Genomic DNA, 22,699 nt, shown 5'->3' with positions numbered 1-22,699 from the left:
TGTTCATGCTGCCTTCTATAGACTGGCCTGATCGTTCTGCTTAATAAAACCGTTAGTGCGAAAGTTCTTACGCTACGGTACAGTGCATAGTGTAAGTGCATACGGGTTTCTCTCATGGTGCTGTTTGTAACCCAAGCGACCATATGTAGTGTCACAAGCCCTGGAGATCCCTGAGATAGAGATTAGGTTGAGAAATGCTGGCGTATTCCTTTGATGTTTAGCTGTTGTGCTAAGTCCTAAGTGCTAAAGCCTTTAATTGAGGTCCATAATTCTATTATTATTATTTTTTATAACTATTTTTCTCTCATTTTTTCCCCCCTCTATTGAGCGGAAGTCGTGGCCTAATGTTTAGCGAGTTTGACTCCTAACCCTAAGGTTGTGGGTTCGAGTCTCGGGTCAGCAATACCATGACTGAGGTGCCCTTGAGCAAGGCACCGAACCCCCCACCCCCACATAAGAACGAATTCTTAGAATGGGTCCGCATACTTATCCGTAGGTCACGTCACGTTATTCTGCTTCTCTCTTTTCCTCCCTTTCACACACGCAGCACTTTTTAAGTCACATTGTAAAACTTTTAACGTTGACCCTACTTTTTGAAATTCTCATTGATTTTTTTTTTTTATATGCTTCTTTTTTGATCCTGTTCCCAAAACCTGTCACTTCCACTCGCTGACTGGAATTAAAAGTGAAAGACATATTACAGAGGAACACGCCGAACCTACCAGACGAGCCACTGGTTCACGTATTATATTCCTGTCTTGCATGACTGAGGCAAATGAGACTGAAATACCTGGAGCAGCCACTTTCATCATCATCTCTTTCATCCATTCAAAATCCGCAAATGATATTCAGTCCTCCTCGGGGAAAATGCTTTCACAGTCGTGTGAAAGTCTCGACACTAATGCGGTTTGAAACGTAATATTTCTTTCTGTCCTGGAACTGTTTTGAAAAGCCACTGAGTGATGGTATTTTAGGGATTAAACTGTAAGAATATCAGACAGATGCCAGAACACTTCGCGGCTTTAAGGTTGAACGACTTCCATGTCGAAATTCCACCTTGGATGCAGTTCAGAAGCCTGGAACCCAGTCCTTCCTGTTCGGGAAGTGTCCCACAACATCTTCCAGCTACTTGTAGTTCTATGGGAAATGTTTGGAGGTGTTTGAGAGAGGGTGTTCGTGGGTGGTAATGTGTTTGGTTGTATAACACTAAGAAGGGATGGAAGTCTGACGCTGGAGTTTTACAGTATGTATTTAAAATACCATTATGAGCAAACCAAGAGTGATGGTAGCAATGGATAAGACCTAAGATTGTGTTACCTTGGGAACCATTTTTCCAGTTTTTGTGAAATCCCTGACTGCCAAATTTTGGGAAAATTCCATCTGACAAATATAGGAGAGAATCCATTTAGATGTGGATTGCGGTAATGCAATCTATATGTTAAAAACACTTAAAAATGGTCACAGTGACACCCAGGCTATATTCACGTTTACAGCATTTGGCAGACGTCCTTATCCAAATCATCTTACGTAAGTGCTTTGTAGTCTCCAGCAAAACCTACAGTATCCTCATGCTAGTGCAAATAGGTCAGGATCTAAGAATACCATTGAGCTAAAACCCTGTTTAGAGAGGAGTTCGGCATAAGACTTGTCCGTACAGCAGCGGAAACAGTACCCCGTTTTCTTTTTCTACTTTTTTAAAATTAGGGTTTATTTAAAAAATGATTGGTCTTCGGTTGAATACGGACTGTGACTTAGCGTCGTTACATCACCTGCCTGAAGAGAGAAGAGTCCTCATGCATGTCTTCTTGTGGAATGGTTTGGCGAGTCAAGGTGTAAAGGCCGGATTGTTTCGAGGTGGGTAAGGGTCTGTTTTTGGTTCTGTAGGCTTCAGCACGTGTACAGTGAGTGTAAGATCAGTAATGTGGGCAGATGGAGGAACTCTGAGACAAACAAGTCCTAAAGAAAACAAGTCCTAGACCTGCATTTCTGGTAGTTTTCTGGGCTCAAACGGCATTGGGATGCAACAAAAGTCCTTCCAGATCTTCCTGATCTAGGTTTTTTAACTCTAGTGCTAAGGCAGTAAAGTTAAAACAGTTTTAGTTGAGTACCTAATGCATCTAATGCAATCAGGTTATCTAGAGATCTGGGGGAATTCATCTAGTCCAGCAGATTAAAAATTATGTGTTGAGTATGTTATTAATTTAGCGCTGGCAGTTAATACTCTCTGCCTTTTAAATATTAATATCAATGGCAACTTGTTTCTAACATGTATCAGTATAAGACCGAACTTTTTGCGGTGGTTTATAATTTACTTGTTTTTTAGCTCCAAAGTCTGTTAGGTATGATAGTCTGCGTCTAGTATCACTGCCAAGTCCATTTAGGCAGCTCACTCATGTGTGGTCTGCTTGGCATGTTGTGTAGAATCCAGGCTCTGCCACTGCTGACATATGGGCATAGGAGTTAATAAGGAGATTACATTTTGTGGGTTTTAGTAGAGCACAAAAACTTTGTGACAGGAAACTTTATAGGGAAGTGTTTTAGGAGGAAGTAAGAGTTCTAGGTATAGTTTTTTTTCTTGGACAGTAGGATTAATTATGTGTTAAAATAAAATTACTAAAATTTTTGCTAAGCAATGCGATCCATAATAATAATAATAATAATAATAATAATAATAATAATAATAAATGTCATTTTTTTATGAAATATTATGAAAGTGTTTATTTTGTTCTGTACTAATCCATAAAGACTTCTGTCAAAAAAACCCTAAAACAAATGAAATGCATTGCTGTATTGTCCTGGTTGTTAAGTATATTATATATTATATTTATATTGCAATACTGTTACATCCTTAACCAGCAGTGTTATAAAGCTAAAAACAGCTTCATCAAACAGCAAGTAAAGTCTCAGGGGAACTGAGTGAGACGCTCTTGGAAAACCCTGGAAAAGTTTAGTTTTTATTCAAAGATTGATTTTTATTTTTTGGGGTATAAATATGTTGTTCTTTGACTGCTCCCGGGACGTGCTCGTCACAGCGGATCATCTAAACCTTCAAGTTTGATGCCGGCTTCCCTTTATTCGGGTTGAGACCATCACTGAGAGTTAAACTTTTAGTTGTTTGGTTGGTTCCCTGCCCAAGAATCGAACCCATGATCCTATCGCTAAAAAAACATGGGGCCTTTATGGTACAAATGTATTTTAAGTCTTGCACAGCTCTAGATGTGTTATTAGTTTCTCCTCAGTAAACATCATTGTGAATAATAAATGATGGACATGCTATTGAGCCATGTAGATGTCAACAGTAAGTGCCGTGTAGATGTCTTTGATGAAATTTGATGGTTCTGCCAAGTCCTCAGAGATGACTTGCTCTTGTGAGGACTACTTGACATTTTGTTAAATGGTTCCTATGTCTTAGGAGCAAGTGTGCTGAAAAACAGACTGGTCTGCGGTTTAAGAGGACATACCGTATTAGTCTCTTTTTGATAAACACAAGCTATTGAAGCTCCTATTACTGAAGGTCATTCATACAGTACCAGATTATTTTTCCTGTGGACAGAACCTCAGCTCTACTCTGCTTCATCCATTGGTAGAAATGGACCACCAGAAGATCACATCTGACCACAGATTATATAGTGGAATAGTGCTAGTCTATGAAACGATGCGCTAGGATATCGGCATGGTCAAAAGAGAACTGTGAAAAGAGAACAGAGAGCTTACAAAGCTAAGTAAAATGATCCAAATATTTACTTTTGACTTTTAACAACTCAAACGAGAAAACCAACAATTGATAATCACAAAGTTTTACGTCATAATATTGTTATAATTATTGTTGATTATCTCCTAGCCATATGTTGGGATATTATCGAGAACATCTCGATGTCGCTTTAGCCCGAGCGTCAATGTCACAAAAATTCTCCCCGATAAACAAGCAGAGAATGACATGCGTTATATATTTCAATACTGTATGACACACAGTTGCACTATAGCATCCCACAATAAATATAACCATATAACCTGCTATATATGAGTCAAGGTCACATGGCTTGTTTGACCAGGTATCTCAGCAGATTTCTAGTGAATGCGGTTTTGTAGTTTGTTTGCTCTAATAAGACAATAACGATAGAAAACAATAAAAAATACAATATAGTTGTTAAACTTTTGAGGACCGAAAGTAACAAATCTGGTAAACATGTAATATCGAACTCTTGATGTGAATCGTGTGCAATATGCTACAGTACAGCATATGCTACAGAAAATAAAACACACCTGTACAATCATCAGTAGTATAATATCCTATACACTCTCTGTCCATTTTTAGTTCCAGTCCATTAATCTGATTGGTCAAGCAACGCTTGAATGCTTTTTATTTACTGTAACCACACTGAGACATTTGACTCACGCCTGTACACCTGCACATGTATGTACAGTAGTTATTCAGTCAACCGGTCATGTAGCAGCAGTGACCCGTATATACTGTAATCATGCAAATACAAGAAGTCAAAAGCCTAAACTGGATGGTTTTGTCATAGGATCACATCACAGAAGGAAGTAACAAGCCGGAATCAGGATGTTGAATCTTTGTTTGAGTAAAAACACTTCCTCGTATACAGTAGTTCAGACTAACAAATCCTGTGTACAGCTCTAATCTTCTCATGTTCTCATGTTCTCAGGTGATTCTTCAGTTTTAGAGTGACGAGGTAGATCCAGATGACTTGGGTGTGAGGTGAGTCCACTTAAATCCATTTCTAATTCTAAATGTGCTTCCACTGTTTTGGAAAATGACATGGCATTATTATATAACAGCTTAAAAGTGCATAGAAAGCACATCCTGTGTGGGCAGCATGGCTGATTTGATTTTGGATGGTGTGGGTAGCGTCTTGTAGTGTCTTGTTTCAGTTTCATGCTGTTTGCCGAACATACGCACATGCTAATTATCCCTGCCTTGCACTCATTTAGCCCAAGCGCTGTGTGCCTGGAGAGTAATTAACTAGACCCATCCATATGCTTATTTTCTATTGGTTTACAGTCGGCTCCGGAAATATTGGCACCCTCGGTTAAAGGCAGCTGTCTTTGTTGTTAATTAGATTAATGTAACCTTTTCATTGAGATCAATTTTTTTTTTAAAGAAAGAAAGACCTCAACAAAGCCATGTCGTAATTATCGGCACCCCTAAACAAAGTTAACAAATGTAATGCTAGAATGCTGGTGCTACACATGCTAGAAATATTTAAAGTAAAAAAAAATGGGGGAGATATACATAACAGATTAAAGGAGAAATTAATACAAATGAAATATAACAGGCAATGACTATATAAATTTATAAAAAAATATATAGCTTCATGTCTGTAAATGCCTGAATCCTCTTAGGCAAAAATTGAGTCTCCAATCAGTACAGTACAATTCGTCTCCAACTCCATGTCAAACTTATATTTCTAACACATACAAGAAGAACGCTTTATCTTCCATCCAAGCACTAACATATTTACCTGGAGTTCTGTGGTCAGTAATTTTGCACACGGTTATTCCAACATACACAGCAACATGGCTCTTTAATTCTTTTATATGAAAGAGTCAATGAGACACGTTTTTTGTAAAACAAGCAGAATCGAATAAGTTTCATTTATTTAAAGCTCTTTCAAAATAAAATGCAGTGATTACGATTTAAAAAAAACCCCAAATAGACTCTGAGTAAAAATGGAAAGTAAATAAAAGGCAAAGGAAATGCAAAAAAGGAATAAAAATAAGGGTAATACAAAATTAACAAAATTAAATTAATGAAAAAGATAACAAAAAAAAGAACAAATGTAAACAATACCATATTAAAATTTTATGATGAATTGGATTGTCAAAATAACATTACATATGTGTGTGAATTATATAATTAAATAATAATAATAATAATCGTAGTAATAATAAGTATGATTATTACTACGATTATTATTATTATTATTTAATAATAAAAACAACAATTATTATTATTATATATTTTTTTTAAATTATTATTATTTTTTTATGTTTTTTTTTTTTAAACAAGAGTGCCAATAATTCAGGAACTGGTGGTTATATCACTTGCTGTTCCCTGAAAATGATCCCTTTAGTATTAGGTACTAAGCCCATGTTATTGGATTTGAAGCCCTCTGTAAGAGCCGGTCAGAGAAGCACTGGTGCTGCTGACTTGAGAAAAAACAATAAGAGTAATACAACCTTTGCACACCAAAATTTGCTTTCATATTACTTTATCAAAACTGTGTAATATTTAAGAATTTTTACATTTCTTGCTTAGTGGATCTGGTCACATTAGTAGCAGGATTTCCGAAATTCTTTGTATCTCTTGACACTAAATTATTCAGATCTTTTATTATGTATTAGTCCTGATAATGATTAACCCTGTTGTGTTTGCGCTCTTGATAAACGTTAATGACAACAAATCTGTCTTATTAGCTTTATTCTGATTATATACGCCTAGATTTTTTCTTTTTCTTTTCATTCCAGGATCAAGAGTTTACATTTCATTCTGAGTGTGTATATTTCATTCAGAGTGTGTACTAGCGTACTACTGAAGGTGACTGAGTTTAGGTGTGTGTAATCAGTAGTCTGCCGAATGTGAACCTGAGAGACCTCTGGGCGTTGTAGTCCTCAGGGGCCATGTTTGTAGTCCTCAGGGGCCATGTTTGTAGTCCTCAGGGGCCATGTTTGTAGTCCTCAGGAGCCATGTTTGTAGTCCTCAGGGGCCATGTTTGTAGTCCTCAGGGGCCATGTTTGTAGGCTGTGCTGGATTATGAAATCCAAGTCAAACATGACATGGAATAAATAATTACTTTAATTACAGAAATTACCTCAGAATGTACAAAAAAAGACCTCCTGCACATTATTATTTTAACATAACAGTTCATTTTCACATTCAGTTTGGAAAATATTAATTCGCTGAGCTCTTGTATAAGCCTTCATGCCTTTTGATTAAAACAAAAATTAAAAATAAAAAAAAAAAACTTTTTGAAACCTTTGAGGTTGTGCTGTGAATATCAACTTGGCTTCAATTAATAACTTGGCTACTGAAGCAGAAATTAGTATAAATAATAGGATGTATATAAAAGTATGACATGCATCGTACCAGTGTTGTAATGTAACGGAGTACAAATACTTTGTTACTGTACTTGAGTAGAAATTTCACGTATCTGTACTTTACGTCGTTATTTGAATTTATGTCAACTTTCACTTTTACTCCACTACATTTCCTAGATAAAATGTATACTTTTACTCTGTTATATTTCCACTACGCGTCTTCGTTACTCGTTACTACAAAATAAAATCAGAAGAAATGTGTGCGACTGCAATAAGGGAGGTTTGGTGAATCACTGCTCCTAGATTGTATTACGCAGCTCCGCACGCTCTATTTCAGCGTAATGTTGCCAAAAGGAGGCGGAAGAACAACTGAAACCGCCATGGAAGCACCTGCTGGAGGACCTCCGGTTATCGTAGACCAGGGGTGGCCAACCAGTCAGAGACCAAGAGCCATATTTTTTACTGTGTTACCGCAAAGAGCCACATCATACACATGGGCACACATGATCATCACCTTATTTTCCCTACCATTTTGAGAGCGAACTTGACACAAATTGTTTACTCAAATGATTTTGCTCCCACTGGGAAACTTTGAGGTATTTTCATCCCACTCACATGCGCGTTTGATGAAAATACCGTACTGAACTCAAGCGAAGCGAACACGCACAATAAAAACACACAAATACAAACTTTGATATGAACGTAAGAGCCGCATGAAACCGGGCAAAGAGCCGCATGCGGCTCGGAAGCCGCGGGTTGGCCGCCCCTGTGGTAGACGACCACCCTGACGATAGTGGTGAACAGTGTGAAGAAGATAACGTTATACACCCGTGGCCGTATTTGCAAGAAATGTTTCTGTACATTGGAATGAAAGATTCTTCCTACCGGATGAAGTGTCTCTTAGACCGACCGAAAATCACTGAAATTTTACTTCAAATACTTAAGTACATTAAATATCAGAAAATTACTTTTAATACTTATGTACAGTAAATATCAGGTACTTTAAGACTTTTACTTGAGTAGTATTCTAAAAGGCGAGTTTCACTTCTAACAAAGTCTTTTTCTAGTACGATACTTGTACTTTTACTCAAGTATTGCTTTCTAGTATACAACACTGCATCATACTATTCAATTCACATTTATTTGTATTTGACATTGTCTCAATGCAGCTTTACAGAACATACGAAACATAATACAGAAAGTTTGTATTTGTCCCTAATGAAAAAGTCTGAGGTGACTGACGCCACTGTGGTGAAGAAAAACTCCCTTAGATGGTAGAGGAAGAAACCTTGAGAGGAACCAGACTCAAAAGTGAACCTCACCCTCATTTGGGTGGCACAGGAGGGTGTGATTATAAATTGTTATAAACAGCGGAGAGTGTTATTATGAATAATGTGCTTTCTACAGTCAAATACAGTCTGATAATTGTGTTTTGATTAGGAGGTTGTTGTACTCTAAGACAGCATGGAGTTGGCATGTGTAGAGAGAGAGAGAGAGAGAGAGAGAGAGACAGCAAGACAGACAGAGAGAGAGAGAGAGAGAGAGAGACAGCAAGAGAGAGAGAGAGAGAGAGAGAGAGAGAGAGAGAGAGAGAGAGAGAGAGAGAGAGAGATTATTTGTGCGAGAGAGAGAGTATTAAGGACAATATACATTAAAATAAAATAAGTAAAAAGTTCAATTTATTTGTATAGAGCTTTTAACAATTTCCCATTGTCTCAAAGCAGCTTTACATAGTATATAATAATAATAATAATAATAAGAAGAAGAAGAAGAAGAAGAAATAAGGATAAAAATAAATAAATGAATATATACAATTAAAGTTTAAAATTAATTTTAAAAAGATTTACTTAAAATTTATGATACTGTATATCTATCCCTATCCGTAATGAGCAAGCCGGAGGCGACGGCAGCAAGGAAAAACTCCCTGAGATAATATGAGGAGGAAACTGTGAGAGGAACCAGACTCAGAAGGGAATTTCATAGTCATTTGGCTGATACTCTACAGTAAAAAATGTAAATAATGTCCTTTCTACAACAGTTCAGAATAGTGCGGCCAAGAGCTCCCGAGGAACTAATGGGTCATCGTAAACTCTGAGTTCAGCACAGACCTGATTGCTGATAAAGACCAGATTATACAGCTGACTGACACAACATTGGTTCAAAAGAAGTCATGACAGTCTACTTCATACACAACAGGCAACTTCATACACAACAGTCCCATGAGACACTGGCTGACCATGTAGATCAATCCATGGCAGGGTGACCACAGGGCAACAAGACTCCAGCCAGCAGTAGAACAACAGGATTGACGAAGTAGATCCGTAAGAAGTTATAATTATTGCTGGCTATTTTATTTTCTTTGCAAAAATCTTCGTGTATCACAAATCATGTGCAAACAGCATGTGTACATTTAACTGAATGTTTAAATATTATTATTGTTTGAAAAATATTTGAATATTTCAGTATTAGTATATAGAGTACTTCAGTATCTCAGACGTGCCTGGCTTGTCAAGAACAACAATCCAGGCTTTTTAACTGTGTATATGGGCAGAATGTCTTTAGCGATTTAACGCGCCACAGCATCAATATCTTTCCATCGAGGCTCCTGCTTATCATATGGGATACAGTAGGAAAATGTGTCTGCTATGTTTACCTGCTTTTTAGTCAGTGTTTTGGGGCTGCCGCTGTCTTGTTTAGCTCGCAGCGCCACACACGCCTCCCATTCAACAACGTGGTTCTGTTTGAGGTGCAGGAATAAATTAGTCGTGCTGCTTCCTTTAGTTGCCACAAACTTCAGACAATTTTACAGCGGGCTTTGGCTTGTTCAACGTCTGAAGTTGCGAACCCGAAACATTTCCATACGACTAAAGAAACGGCGCCTCTCTTGGAAACCAGCTCATTGGTTTAGTCATAGCACACTGCCATGCTGTATTTCTTATTTCTCATGTGTGAATCCTGGGGTGGGGGGTGGTGGATGTTTTGGGGGAATAATTGATTTTTGTTTTTCAACATCGAAGCAAACCACAAATTCTAATTAATCGATAATACCAAATAATCGCGCAGCTCTAAGCACACCCAATCTATTCTATTAACTATGAGGCTTTATTGCAGTTGATACTTTTTATGAGTTGCACAGCTAAAATGGGTCTTAAATGCAGACATTTCATAAAACATCTGTACTTTAACATACACTGAACAAACCCTGCACATATCATTTGTACAGTACTTCAACATATACTGAACAAACCATGCACATCTGTATTTTAAAATGTACTGAACAATCCCTGCACAGAACATCTGTATTTTAACATATACTGAACAAACCCTACACATCTGTATTTTAACATAAACTGAACAAACCCTTCACAAAACATCTGTATTTTACGTGTACTTAACAAACCCTGTATATCTGTATTTTAACATATACTGAACAAACCATGCACATCTGTATTTTAAAATGTACTGAACAATCCCTGCACAAAACATCTGACATCTGTACTTCAACATATACTGAACAAACCCTGCACATCTGTATTTTAACATATACTGAACAAACCCTGCACATCTGTATTTTAACATATACTGAACAAACACTGCAAATCTATATTTTAACATATACCGAACAAACCATGCACATCTGTATTTTAAAATGTACTGAACAATCCCTGCACAAAACATCTGTATTTTAACATATACTGAACAAACCATGCACATCTGTATTTTAAAATGTACTGAACAATCCCTGCACAAAACATCTGTATTTTAACATATACTGAACAAACCCTGCACATCTGTATTTTAACATATACTGAACAAACCCTGCACATCTGTATTTTAACATATACTGAACAAACCCTTCACAAAACATCTGTATTTTACATGTACTTAACAAACCCTGTATATCTGTATTTTAACATATACTGAACAAACCATGCTCATCTGTATTTTAACATATACTGAACAAACCATGCACATCTGTATTTTAACATATACTGAACAATCCCTGCACAAAACATCTGTACTTCAACATATACTGAACAAACCCTGCACATCTGTATTTTAACATATACTGAACAAACCCGGCACATCTGTATTTTAACATATACTGAACAAACATTACACATCTATATTTTAACATATACTGAACAAATCATGCACATCTGTATTTTAACATATACTGAACAAACACTGCACATCTATATTTTAACATATACTGAACAAACTATGCACATCTGTATTTTAACATATACCGAACAAACCATGCACATCTGTATTTTAAAATGTACTGAACAATCCCTGCACAAAACATCTGTACTTCAACATATACTGAACAGACCCTGCACATCTGTATTTTAACATATACTGAACAAACCCTGCACATCTGTATTTTAACATATACTGAACAAACCCTGCACATCTGTATTTTAACATATACTGAACAAACCATGCACATCTGTATTTTAACATATACTGAACAAACCCTGCACATCTGTATTTTACCATGTACTGAACAAACCCTGCACATCTGTATTTTAACATATACTGAACAAACCCTGCACATCTGTATTTTAACATATACTGAACAAACCCTGCACATCTGTATTTTAACATATACTGAACAAACCATGCACATCTGTATTTTAAAATGTACTAAACAATCCCTGCACAAAACATCTGTATTTTAACATATACTGAACAAACCCTTCACAAAACATCTGTATTTTACATGTACTGAACAAACCCTGCACATCTGTACTTTAACATATACTGAACAAACCCTGCACATCTGTACTTTAACATATACTGAACAAACCCTGCACAAAACATCTGTATTTTAACATTTACTGAACAAACATGCACAAAACATCTGTACTTAAAGGTATACTGAACAAACCCTTCACAAACATCTGTACTTGAACCAATACTGAACAAACCCTTCACAGTACATCTGTATTTTAACATATACTGAACAAACCCTGCACAAAACATCACACACACTCTCATTCACTCACACACTACGGGCAATTTTCCAGAGATGTCCAAATTTCTGTGCATGTCTTTGGACTGGGAGAGGAAACCCGGAGAAAACCCCAGAGGCACGGGGAGAACATGCAAACTCCACACACATGAGGTGGAGGCGGGAATCAAACCCCCAACTCTGCAGTGTAAGGCAAACATGCTAACCACTAAGCCACCGTGCCCCCCATAAGATTTTTATTTATATTATTATTATTATTTTAATACATTTTTTAAAATCGATTTTATATCTTGTCTCTTCACTACAGCACCTGTACAGGTAAATTCTATTTTCATTTTAATTTTATTATATTTTTAGGACACTTGTGTGTGGTTGTGTACGTGACCAATAAAATACGAATTTGAACATGAAAATGTAAACACATTTCTTTGCTGTAAAACTCCACCCAAACTGATGCATCACCTTTCTGTGTTTATGTGGGAAAAAAAAAAATTATTTACTGGAAATCCTTCTGTTCTAATGATTCTGTCGGAGCTCTATGTAGTCCATTAAAGCCATCAAACTGAGTTCTTTAGTAATTAATTCATGTCCAATTAGTCCACAGTTTGCAGTAATGGATCATTCTTGCTCAAGCTTCATTCCCATGTCTCATTAGTTCTTTATTATTAATTAATGCTTACTTAATGAACAATTGTTATAGTTTTAGGGGCATTGATGGGTAGTTATTGGCTAACCAATGGAACTCCATTCAATTTGTCTAGTAGGAAATATACAGTGAATGTAGGAGACTGAGAATTTAAAGAACAGTATAAATAACAATATTTAACATTGTTAGAGGTTATTTATAATTCATTATGCAATAGCGTCTTCTAATACTCTATTCTGATTGGTCAGATGATGGTAAGAACAATAATTAACAGGAACTATGTCCATAGGTGAAGTTTTCTAGTAGCATTTTTGGAAGGAGTCTCCAATATCAGCGTTTTGTAACAGACTGAGGGCTTTTTTGTGGTTTCTTGAAAACAAAACAAGCTGTTTTTTTTCTCTTGTTCTTTTTTCAAGATGTTCTGGAAAACAGATGAATCGTACATTATGTGTCTTTGTTTAATTCACGTAAGCATTGGCAAGTTGCTTTGGTTTATGAGTAAAACACTGATCTGTGAAAGATAATCAGTAACAAGTTTTTAAGTAGTTTTATTTATGCACACCTTACAGATACAGCAGTATGTATATTCCTGCATATGCTCTCACTCTTAGTCACTGTGATATGTGTGTGTTTATGGCTCTTGGTTTATCCATTGATTTACAGCTTTGCCAGTTCTTAGGCAGCTTTTAAAGCAGGTCATGGGCTGGTCAGTGAGGTGGTGTTAAGAGGATCATCAGAAAGGTCCTCTCTCTCTCTCTCTCTCTCTCTCTCTCTCTCTCTCTCTCTCTCTCTCTCTCTCTCTCTTGCTCTCATTTCTGGCTTTCATTAGTTTTTAATAACTGTGCATGTCCAGAATAAGGGGTTCAAATCCACACACAACAGGGTGAAAAGAACAGCCAGCAATTTAGGTGTATACATCGATGCAGGCTCGGTACGGCCAGTTGTCAGGGGCGACAGGAAGACCACCTGTTGAGGATCGGTGGGTTGCAGCATCCTTTGCACACATGGCAGACACCCTTATCCAGAGAGAATTGCATTTTTATCTAATTTTTATACAACTGAGCAATTGAGGGTTAAGGACATTGCTCATGTTATCAGCTTGGTGGACCTGGGATTTGAACTCTCCACCTTCCAATCAGTAGTCCAACAATTTAACCACTAGGTTATCACATCCATAGTACAACCTGTGTATGAAAGTATCAAAACTGTTATATTATCACCATCCTTTGCTCAGTCTCTGAAAAGCCAACTGTGGAGACAAACTGACGCTTTCAAGATCAAACTGAAATACTGATGATTCTTGCATCAGATGCGAGGAAAGCAACCGTTTGTTTTAGACAGTGTCATGTCGATCACTCCATCAGGCATAGTGTGAGTCTTTGTGACTGTATAACTAATTTGTAACAAACATGGTGATTTTTTATTTATATTTTTTACTTTAATTCTTAATACATTATTGATTGACATGTTTGACATTATGGACACACGATTAATTGATTAGGTAGCTTGCTGTCCAAGGATCCATTGTGATGGCCAGTACCATGTTTCTCCACTTCTCTCCACGTACCATATTGTCCACTTTCAAATGTAGCACAATCACATCAAAATACGTTTAATCAAAATGACTGTCACAAAACAAAAGTTTTGATTTTGCATGTTTAAACATGATTACAGCTTTTGGGGGGGAAGTCGTGGCCTAATGGTTAGAGAGTTTGACTCCTAGCCATAAGGTTGTGGGTTCGAGTCTCGGGCCGGCCACGACTGAGGTGCCCTTGAGCAAGGCACCGAACCCCCCCAACTGCTTCCCGGGCGCCGCAGCATAAATGGCTGCCCACTGCTCCGGGTTTGTGTTCATGGTGTGTGTGTGTGTGTGTGTTCACTGCTGTGTGTGTGCACTTTGGATGGGTTAAATGCAGAGAACAAATTCTGAGTATGGGTCACTGTACTTAGCCGTATGTCACGTCACTTTCACTGTAAATGAAAACATTAGTTATTGGGTTTAAACCTAGATACAATAAAATACAATAAATACATTTGTTTTGCAAGTCAATTTTGTTTAAACATAGCTACCTACACAATGGTTAAAAAGACGTAATTATTTGTCTCTGTTTCTGGTTGCGGACTTTAGTTTGTTCTCAATTAAGAATTTAAATGAACCACTGATGAACCTGGTTATTAGTTATAAATTAGGTTGGATATTTATTATGTAGCTCATAAGCCAGTGGAAGACTTTAGAGAGATTTGGGCAAAGCTTGATTTCCAGAATTATAGACTACATTGTGAATTTATACAGTAGGCATGGCTCTTTGTTAGTGTAGTTAGAAGGTAGTTCTAAAGAAATGTATTTGGAAAGGAAGTTTTTTTTTGCTCCAGCCCAGCCTAGTAGATTTTCTGACATCTATTTGATGCATTATTTGCAGTTCCTATTTGCATGCGAGTGAACATGTTCTCTGGAAAGCATACTGGTTTCTCTAGAACTGAACCTTGATGAACCGGTGAGATATAAATGAAATCGCTCAGACGGCAAAACAATGCAGTATGAACTCTAATGACCTCCCGTGCAATCTGAGGACCATCCGCATACTACGTTTTGAAATATGAAGCATTTGAGGGTCTGTAGAGAATACAAATTGCTCTAAATGCTCTGGCTGCCTTGGATAACCTTGAAACAGTATTGAAGAGGAAATACGTGGCATGCCCCAAATCCGGCTAATTGAGAGTGGATCCCCTGCCATTTGTGTTGTAAAGTTTGAACATTTTGTGTTTCGTCTTTGCTTAGTCATTCAGGCCATCTGCTTTTTTTTTTTTTTAAACCGTAGGCGTACAGGAGGAAATCTGGTCAGTGACGATAGACATTGCATGAGTTTTGTTGGCTTTTTTCTATTTTAGTTGCATTTGCGTCATTTGAATTCAGTTACCTTGTTACTGTGCGTGGTTGAAAAATAATCCTCAACGAGAAGTATGTGAAGAGGCTTCCCGTGAAGGTGGGAAGATAATTTTACATAATCCCCCATCTCTCGCTCTTTCTCTGACCATCTCCTCCTGTCTTTCTGTCTGTATCGGTTTGAAGAGCTCTATTGATTTTATTACATTTTTTATCAGGCAAACAATGGCTCGTCCAGCTGTCCGACTCTGCTTTGATTCTGGAGCTTTGATTTAAATAACATCCATAATTACACACAAAAGAGATCCGTTACACAATAAAACAGTTGGTTTTGCTTTGTGGCGAAGCCTCAAGAAGATAGACTAAGCTAATTGGCCATTTTGGCATAGTTCCAGTACTGTAGAGCTGTTTTTTTGTGATATTAATTACACAAAATGATAATATCTAATATAAAAGACCTAAATGTAAGGGTTTATTCATTTTCTACATATTGTCATGATTAACATGACACTTTAATGTAGGACTATTTAGTATTGTTATCCACAGGATGTTTTTCCCCATTCGTTTGTTTCTTTGTTTATTTAATTTTAAAAGTTTAGCCAGAAAATTTCTGTGGAATCTTGAATATAAAAAACATTTTGAAAACTATATACTTGTCTAATGTTAGCTAAGTAAAGCATACAATAGGTTTTATTTCATATTACAAAACAATTCAGCTCAAAACTTTCTAGAAGTTTTTTCTAGAGTCTTTGCACCTCATAACGACTATAATACTCCATTAAAGGCAACGATCTGAAAGCAAACAAAACAACAACTATACAGTGAAAAAGTTCCTCCGTGATTTCAGTATGAAACTTTTAGCCCCAAGAAGTTCCTAAGTAAAATATAGTAAGCATACAAAGCTACTACTACTACCAATAAAAATAATAATAAACAAACAAACATATAAATTAAAAAAAAAATATATATATATATATATATAAATGATGAAAAAAAAGAGTAAATAAGAATTGTTAAGTAAATCCCTGAGAATATTCTCATCACAAATCCAGATTAAGATCCTAAAATTCCACTTGGTTTTTATAAGAAATACAAGCTAATTTACTAGCGGCCGACTAGCCTACTAGCTGTGGTTTTCAAATTAATCTCTATTTTTAAATCTATAGGTAATATTTAAAACTTGGAACTACCTGAATTAAAGTGCTCGATCTCTTTATATATTTATTTAGTCAGTTAGCTAGTGAACAAATGCTGAGTTTTCGGATGCTAGCAATTATGCTACTTTGGTTTGTTTTTATGAAGGGAACGGTGAGGTACGTCCTGCGGCAACAGAAAAAATGTGTGCATGTGGTTGAGGGAATACACAGTTCTGGCAGGCAGCAGCACTGCAGCAAGGATGTGTCTGAAACTAGGAGACAAACACACACACACACACACACACACACATCAGCAAATGCACTCCATCTCATCCATAGCACTTAATCTTAATTATCTCAGCCCTCAAGGAAAGGTTCATTAAAGCACATTTTTTTCAATTACCCACCAGTATGGATGAGTGCTTCTGCCCCTCGCTGTGGCAGGATTCTCAGTGACAGCAGCGTGAGCAGTTACACAACAAAACCTACGCCATTTTTTTCCGAGCACACGGAATGTCATCTTCATAATAACACTCGGTTAGGATTTCTCTCCTCGATATCACCACAGTGGAAGGAAAGAAAAGAAAAGGAAAGGGACAGAAAGCAGACCGCAAAGTGTTGACTGAGAGAAAAACACACTGAACGAAATACCTCAGGGCTTTTTAAAGCTAATCATGCTAACAAGAAGAATCTCATCTCTGTTCCTGTATAGAAGGAGAAAAACAACATGTTTACTCCAAACTCGTGTCTAATGGAACACTGGAAACATGGAAGTTTTTTGAAAGGATGAATAACACGCATTTGAACGTTCGTTTACAAACAAGAAAAGATAAAAGCCAAGTGACATTGTTGGACAGAAACACGCTTCATAAAACGTATTCATTGAAACTTTTTGTTATATTTCACATAAATTGGTGACATACTTGTTCCTCCAGAGTAAAGACAAACATTTTAAAATTCTTCTCTATAGTAATCACATTCAGAACACAGTGATGTAATCATTACAGCCAACCATTTACTTCACAGCTTTTGAATAATGTGAAGTAAACAGTTAAAAAAAAAATCAGTAATTTTTCTAAAGATTTTCCACTAGCCTGCTGTCTATTTGCTGTCTTTAGGTCATAATTTCACATTCAAAAAGAAAAGTAGCATTGTATCGATGTTAAAGTCATGGGAAGTATTTTGTTTATGTGCACATTTATTCTTGTTAGTTCTCCAATTAATGCCACAATATTTCGAGCATTTTCTCTCTCTCTCTCTCTCTCTCTCTCTCTCTCTCTCTCTCTCTCTCTCTCTCTCTCTCTTTCTTTTTTCTCTTTCTCTCTCTCTCTCTGTCCCTGCCCCCTTTCTCTCTCTCTCTCTCTCTCTCTCTCTCTCTCTCTCTCTCTCTCTCTCTCTCTCTCTCTCTCTGTTGCCTGCCCTCTCTCTCTCTCTCTCTCTCTCTCTCTCTAACCTCCATCTCTCCCCTCTTTCTCCCCCTCTGTATATCTCTCTCTGTGCCTCTCTTTCTCACTCTTTCTCTCACTGTCTCTCCCTCCCTCTGTCCCCCACTCCCTCCCCCTTTCTCTCTCTTTGATTTATTTTGCACATTTTAAGTGCATTTCTGAACACTCCAAAAGGAAAAGTGAATCATTTCCCCAGTGTGTACCAAAACTGCACACTACTATTCTCCATAATATGTCAAAGTAGTCTGCCTCTATAACTCTAAAACATAAGGGACTGTTTAGACATATTATTTAGAATGGCCGTGTGCTATACAGTAGGAGATGTATATTGATGTTCTAGCATCACTTTAATTACAGCATCTTTTTAATGATGTGATTTTATTTTCTCTTCACCTGATGATTTTTGTTTACAACATTTGGCCATTTTGTTTATTGTGTATCTCTCTTTCTTCTGTGATTGCAGACAGTGATCTGGAGGGCGGGCGGTTGATGAAACCCTCCCACAAACCTTTTCCACTCTCCTTCTAAGCTCCTCCCAGAGCCCTGTCTCCATGGCGATGAGCAGCGACCCCGGCTACGGGGGACCAGAGTTCGAGCCCGACTCCGACTCCACCTCCTCATCCCCAGTGCCTCTCTCCGCCAAGATGGCCGCCATCACCTTAACTGACCCTTCCCCCAACGGGCTGAGAAATGGGGCGGGGCTTAAGAGGGCTCCACCCCAAAGGCCACACCTCTCCGGCAGGAAGATGTCACTTCAGGAGAGAGGGACCTACCTGTCAGCAGGGGGCGGAGCCGAGCGCATCTCTCACATTTCACCACGTGCTGCACGACGGCCAACTATCGAGTCCAAGCGGGTGTCCATTTCAGACTCGCAGGTGACTTTCTGGTTATGTAAGAACGTATTGCTCAACCTTGAGACGAACTTTTTTTTCTTTCAGTCATTTCTTGACTTCCTGTTTAAATCCTTCCTGTTTGTAATGCCACGTTTGACACGCACCTGACACTAAAGACAACATTACAGATATACTCTGATTCCTTAACCAAACTCTTTTACTCACATTATTGAAAACATATCTGATCAAATGTCAGTAGTTTTCAGCAGCTGATAAAACAATGAGCTGAAATCCAATTCTAAAATACAAAACAATCGACAACTTTAAACAACAAAAATCATCAAATACCACCATATTGCCTCATTCTCTCCTTTTGCTATTTCTCAGTTTGTCTTTGTCTCTCTATCGCACTCAATCTCAGTATCTGTTTCTCACTTTATCATTCTGTCCTCTGTCACTCCGCCTTTCTTGTCGTCTCTCTGTCTTTCTGTCTGTCTCTCTGGCTATCTCCCCTCTCTCTCTCTCTCTCTCTCTCTCTCTCTCTCTCTCTCTCTCTCCCTCTCTCTCTCTCATACACTCTCCCTCTCTCCCTCTCTCCCTCTCTCCCTCTCTCTCTCTCTATCTCTCTCTCTCTCGATCTCTCTATCTCTCTCTCTCTCGATCTCTCTCCCTCTCTCTCTCTCTCTCTCTCTCTCTCTCTCTCTCTCTCTCTCTCTCTCTCTCTCTCTCCCTCTCTCTCTCTCATACACTCTCCCTCCCTCTCTCCCTCTCTCCCTCTCTCTCCCTCTCTCTCTCTCTCTCTCTCTCTCTCTCACACTCATGCACTCTCTCTCTCTCACACTCATGCACTCTCTCTCTCTCTCTCTCTCTCTCTCTCTCTCTCTGTCTCTCTCTCTCTCTGTCTCTCTCTCTCTCTCTCTGTCTGTCAGAGGGATTGCACAGTGGCAGTATGACCGTTGGTCTATTTTGTTGATTTGTTGCTATGGTTACTGCAGTCTCCGTCTGATCCCCCTTATTTCAGTTCATTATGTCAAGTTTTAAATGGCTTCTTTTCTATGATTCATTTATTCCCCTAGACACGCTGGTTCTTGGTTCATGTAAGATTTTATGTGAGAATGGATCAGCCCACTAATTAAACATCATTGTATGAAATAGCCAAGCAAAACGCTTTCTGTGTTACCGAATCATTTAATGGAGAGTTTATTGTATGAGTGACATTTCGTGTGTGTGTGTCTGTTTGTGTTTTCTTTCTCCTAAGAAAAAGAACATAGTGCTCCTCCATATCTTAGACATTGCTAATATTTTTTCTTGTTGTAAAGCGACACATAAATCAGCCTCGCTGTAAGTCTGACACAATTTGGCTTGAGAAACAACGAGAATCATTTTGAAAGTTGGAACCCAAAAGCTGTAAAGACGTGTATGTTAAGAGCTACACCTAACAGAGCTGCCTGGCAGCCTGTTTATCATCGGTGGGAGGCTATCAAATCTGAGCGTGCAAGACTTTCTCTGCAAATTGAAGTCTTCATTATTTAAATTCGATGTATCTGTTAGTACGTGACCTACTATTGCATTTTTTTTCCTCCTGGATCTACCGATCTGTTTTGACACTTCACGTTGTAAACTGTAAAATCTGACCCGAATCTGTCTTTCATGTGACTCCTGAGTGAATCGGTTCCCTGACACATCCTGCATATGCACACTTCAGTATAAATTTTGCATGATTCATGTTGCATGCATGACAAACTATTTGTAATCGCACATATTTGTGAGATGGTCCATCATAGCAAAAGCAGCAAATGAATGCGAAAGTATCTTGGGCCTGTGTTACAGTTTGCTCTGAGGTTTTTGATCAGTTTGTCAGCTGTAAAGGCAAAAAAAAAAAGACCAGTCTAGCTGTGTGTTGGGTGTGTGTGTGTGTGTGTGTGTGTGTGTGTGTGTGTGTGTGTGTGTGTGTGTGTGTGTGTGTGTGTGTGTGTGTGGTATTTTCCTCCTCGGCTTAAGAGCTGTTGAGTATATCTACTCAAAAACAAGTGGCTTGACCACATGGCTGTTATGTTTAAATCTTAATAAGGCTTATTACTTCCTGCAGGATTGATTCCTGCTTTCTCACTGCGTGGGGTTTCCTCTGTGTTTTCAAGTTTCTTCTCCAGTCCAAAAAACAGGCATTGTAGGCTGATTGCCTGATTCTCTAAATAGACTGTGTGTGTGTGTGAATGAGTGTGTGTGTGTGTGTGTGTGTGTGTGTGTGTGTGTGTGTGTGTGTGTGTGTGTGTGTGTGTGTGTGTGTGTGTGTGTGTGTGTGAATGAGTGTTTGAGTATGTGTGTGTGTGTGTGTGTGTGTGTGTGTGTGTGTGTGTGTGTGTGTGTGTGTGTGTGTGTGTGTGTGTGTGTGTTTCTGCCCTGTGATAGGTTGGCACCTTGTCCCTGGTGTCTTGTTTCCTGAGTCCCTTGGAAAAGACTCTACGCTCTCAGTGACCCTGTGTAAGATAAGCAGAACAAATAATGTGACAATTGAAAGTTTTATTATTATTATTATTATTATTGACATTTTGAATGCTTATTATTATTCTTATTATTATTCTAATTATTATTACTCTGAAGAATTCTGCCTCATTGCTTTATTGTTATTTTTCACTATATTTTGCCTCAACGTTGTTTCGACAGGTTCGTTCTAGTGCTGTTTCATCAGCTGAATGACAACAACCCCACAATAATGTGAAAATTTCATGTGAAAATTTCATGTGAAACAGCCACATCAGATACTGTATATCTGATCTAGGACCATACAAGAGGTCTGATTTGATCAGTGTTGTATAAAGTACTAGAAAGCAATACTTGAGTAAAAGTACAAGTATCATACTAGAAAAAGACTTTGGTAGAAGTGAAAGTCACCTTTTAGAATATTACTCAAGTAAAAGTCTTAAAGTATCTGATATTTACTGTACTTAAGTATAAAAAGTAAGTTTCTGATATTTAATGTACTTAAGTATTTGAAGTAAAAGTAAAAAGTAAAATTTCAGTGATTTTCGATAGGCATAAGAGCAGGGGCGGTTCTAGGGTTTCATCTTTAGGGGGTTTAGCCCTCAGTGAGAATTTAAAACAAGAAGAGTTTTATATTATATATCATATGACTATATAGTGAGCTAAAAGTTATGGTATTATTAAATGGCAAAAGTGGACACCAAAATTTTATGCATGATGTAATGATGACAGTCTTGAATCAAATCAGTTCATGTATGTGTGCATTCTCTACAAACAGTGTGTCAGTAATTAATAAACAAATATTCACAAGACAAAGACCAAAGCAATAAATGTTATTTTTATTTAGTATTGATACTGCATTAATATTTTGTTTGTGCTATCAACTCTGGTAATAAGAATAGTGACATTTCACTGCTTTTGGTTGCTTTTAGTTGCCGCCGTTATACTGTAGATGCGTGTGCCTGTGCTTCTCCGTAGAGCGTGCGGAGCGTAATGTAATCTAGGAGCATCCATCCATCCATCCATTTTCTACCGCTTATCCGGGGCCGGGTCGCGGGGGCAGCAGTCTAAGCAGGGACACCCAGACTTCCCTCTCCCCAGACACTTCCTCCAGCTCTTCCGGGGAAATACCGAGGTGTTCCCAAGCCAGCCGAGAGACATAATCCCTCCAGCGTGTCCTAGGTCTTCCCCGGGACCTCCTCCCTGTTGGACATGCCCGGAACACCTCCCCAGGGAG

The 22,699-nt window shown here is 37.9% G+C and overlaps 1 protein-coding gene across 5 annotated transcripts in view; it reads left to right on the top strand.

Annotated features, from left to right (window-relative positions):
• camkk1a (calcium/calmodulin-dependent protein kinase kinase 1, alpha a) overlaps positions 1-22,699 on the top strand; it is a 103,687-nt gene that overhangs the window by 32,717 nt on the left and 48,271 nt on the right. For 4 of the 5 annotated variants that reach the window (XM_047809200.1, XM_047809201.1, XM_047809203.1 and 1 more), the window contains exons 2-3: positions 4,668-4,720; positions 18,612-19,023. In XM_047809200.1, the coding sequence (XP_047665156.1) occupies positions 18,700-19,023 (324 nt within the window). In that variant the 5' untranslated portion in view covers positions 4,668-4,720; positions 18,612-18,699. Of the gene's footprint in view, positions 1-1,748; positions 1,855-4,667; positions 4,721-18,611; positions 19,024-22,699 lie in introns of those variants that run through there. The other variant, XM_027137820.2, reaches the window with a different exon arrangement.

The sequence above is a fragment of the Tachysurus fulvidraco genome, chromosome 26, assembly GCF_022655615.1.
Source record: "Tachysurus fulvidraco isolate hzauxx_2018 chromosome 26, HZAU_PFXX_2.0, whole genome shotgun sequence".
Classification (NCBI taxonomy): Eukaryota; Metazoa; Chordata; class Actinopteri; order Siluriformes; family Bagridae; genus Tachysurus; species Tachysurus fulvidraco.
The sequence above is the reverse complement of the archived record's forward strand: the minus strand, read 5'-3'. Positions and strand labels throughout refer to the sequence as shown.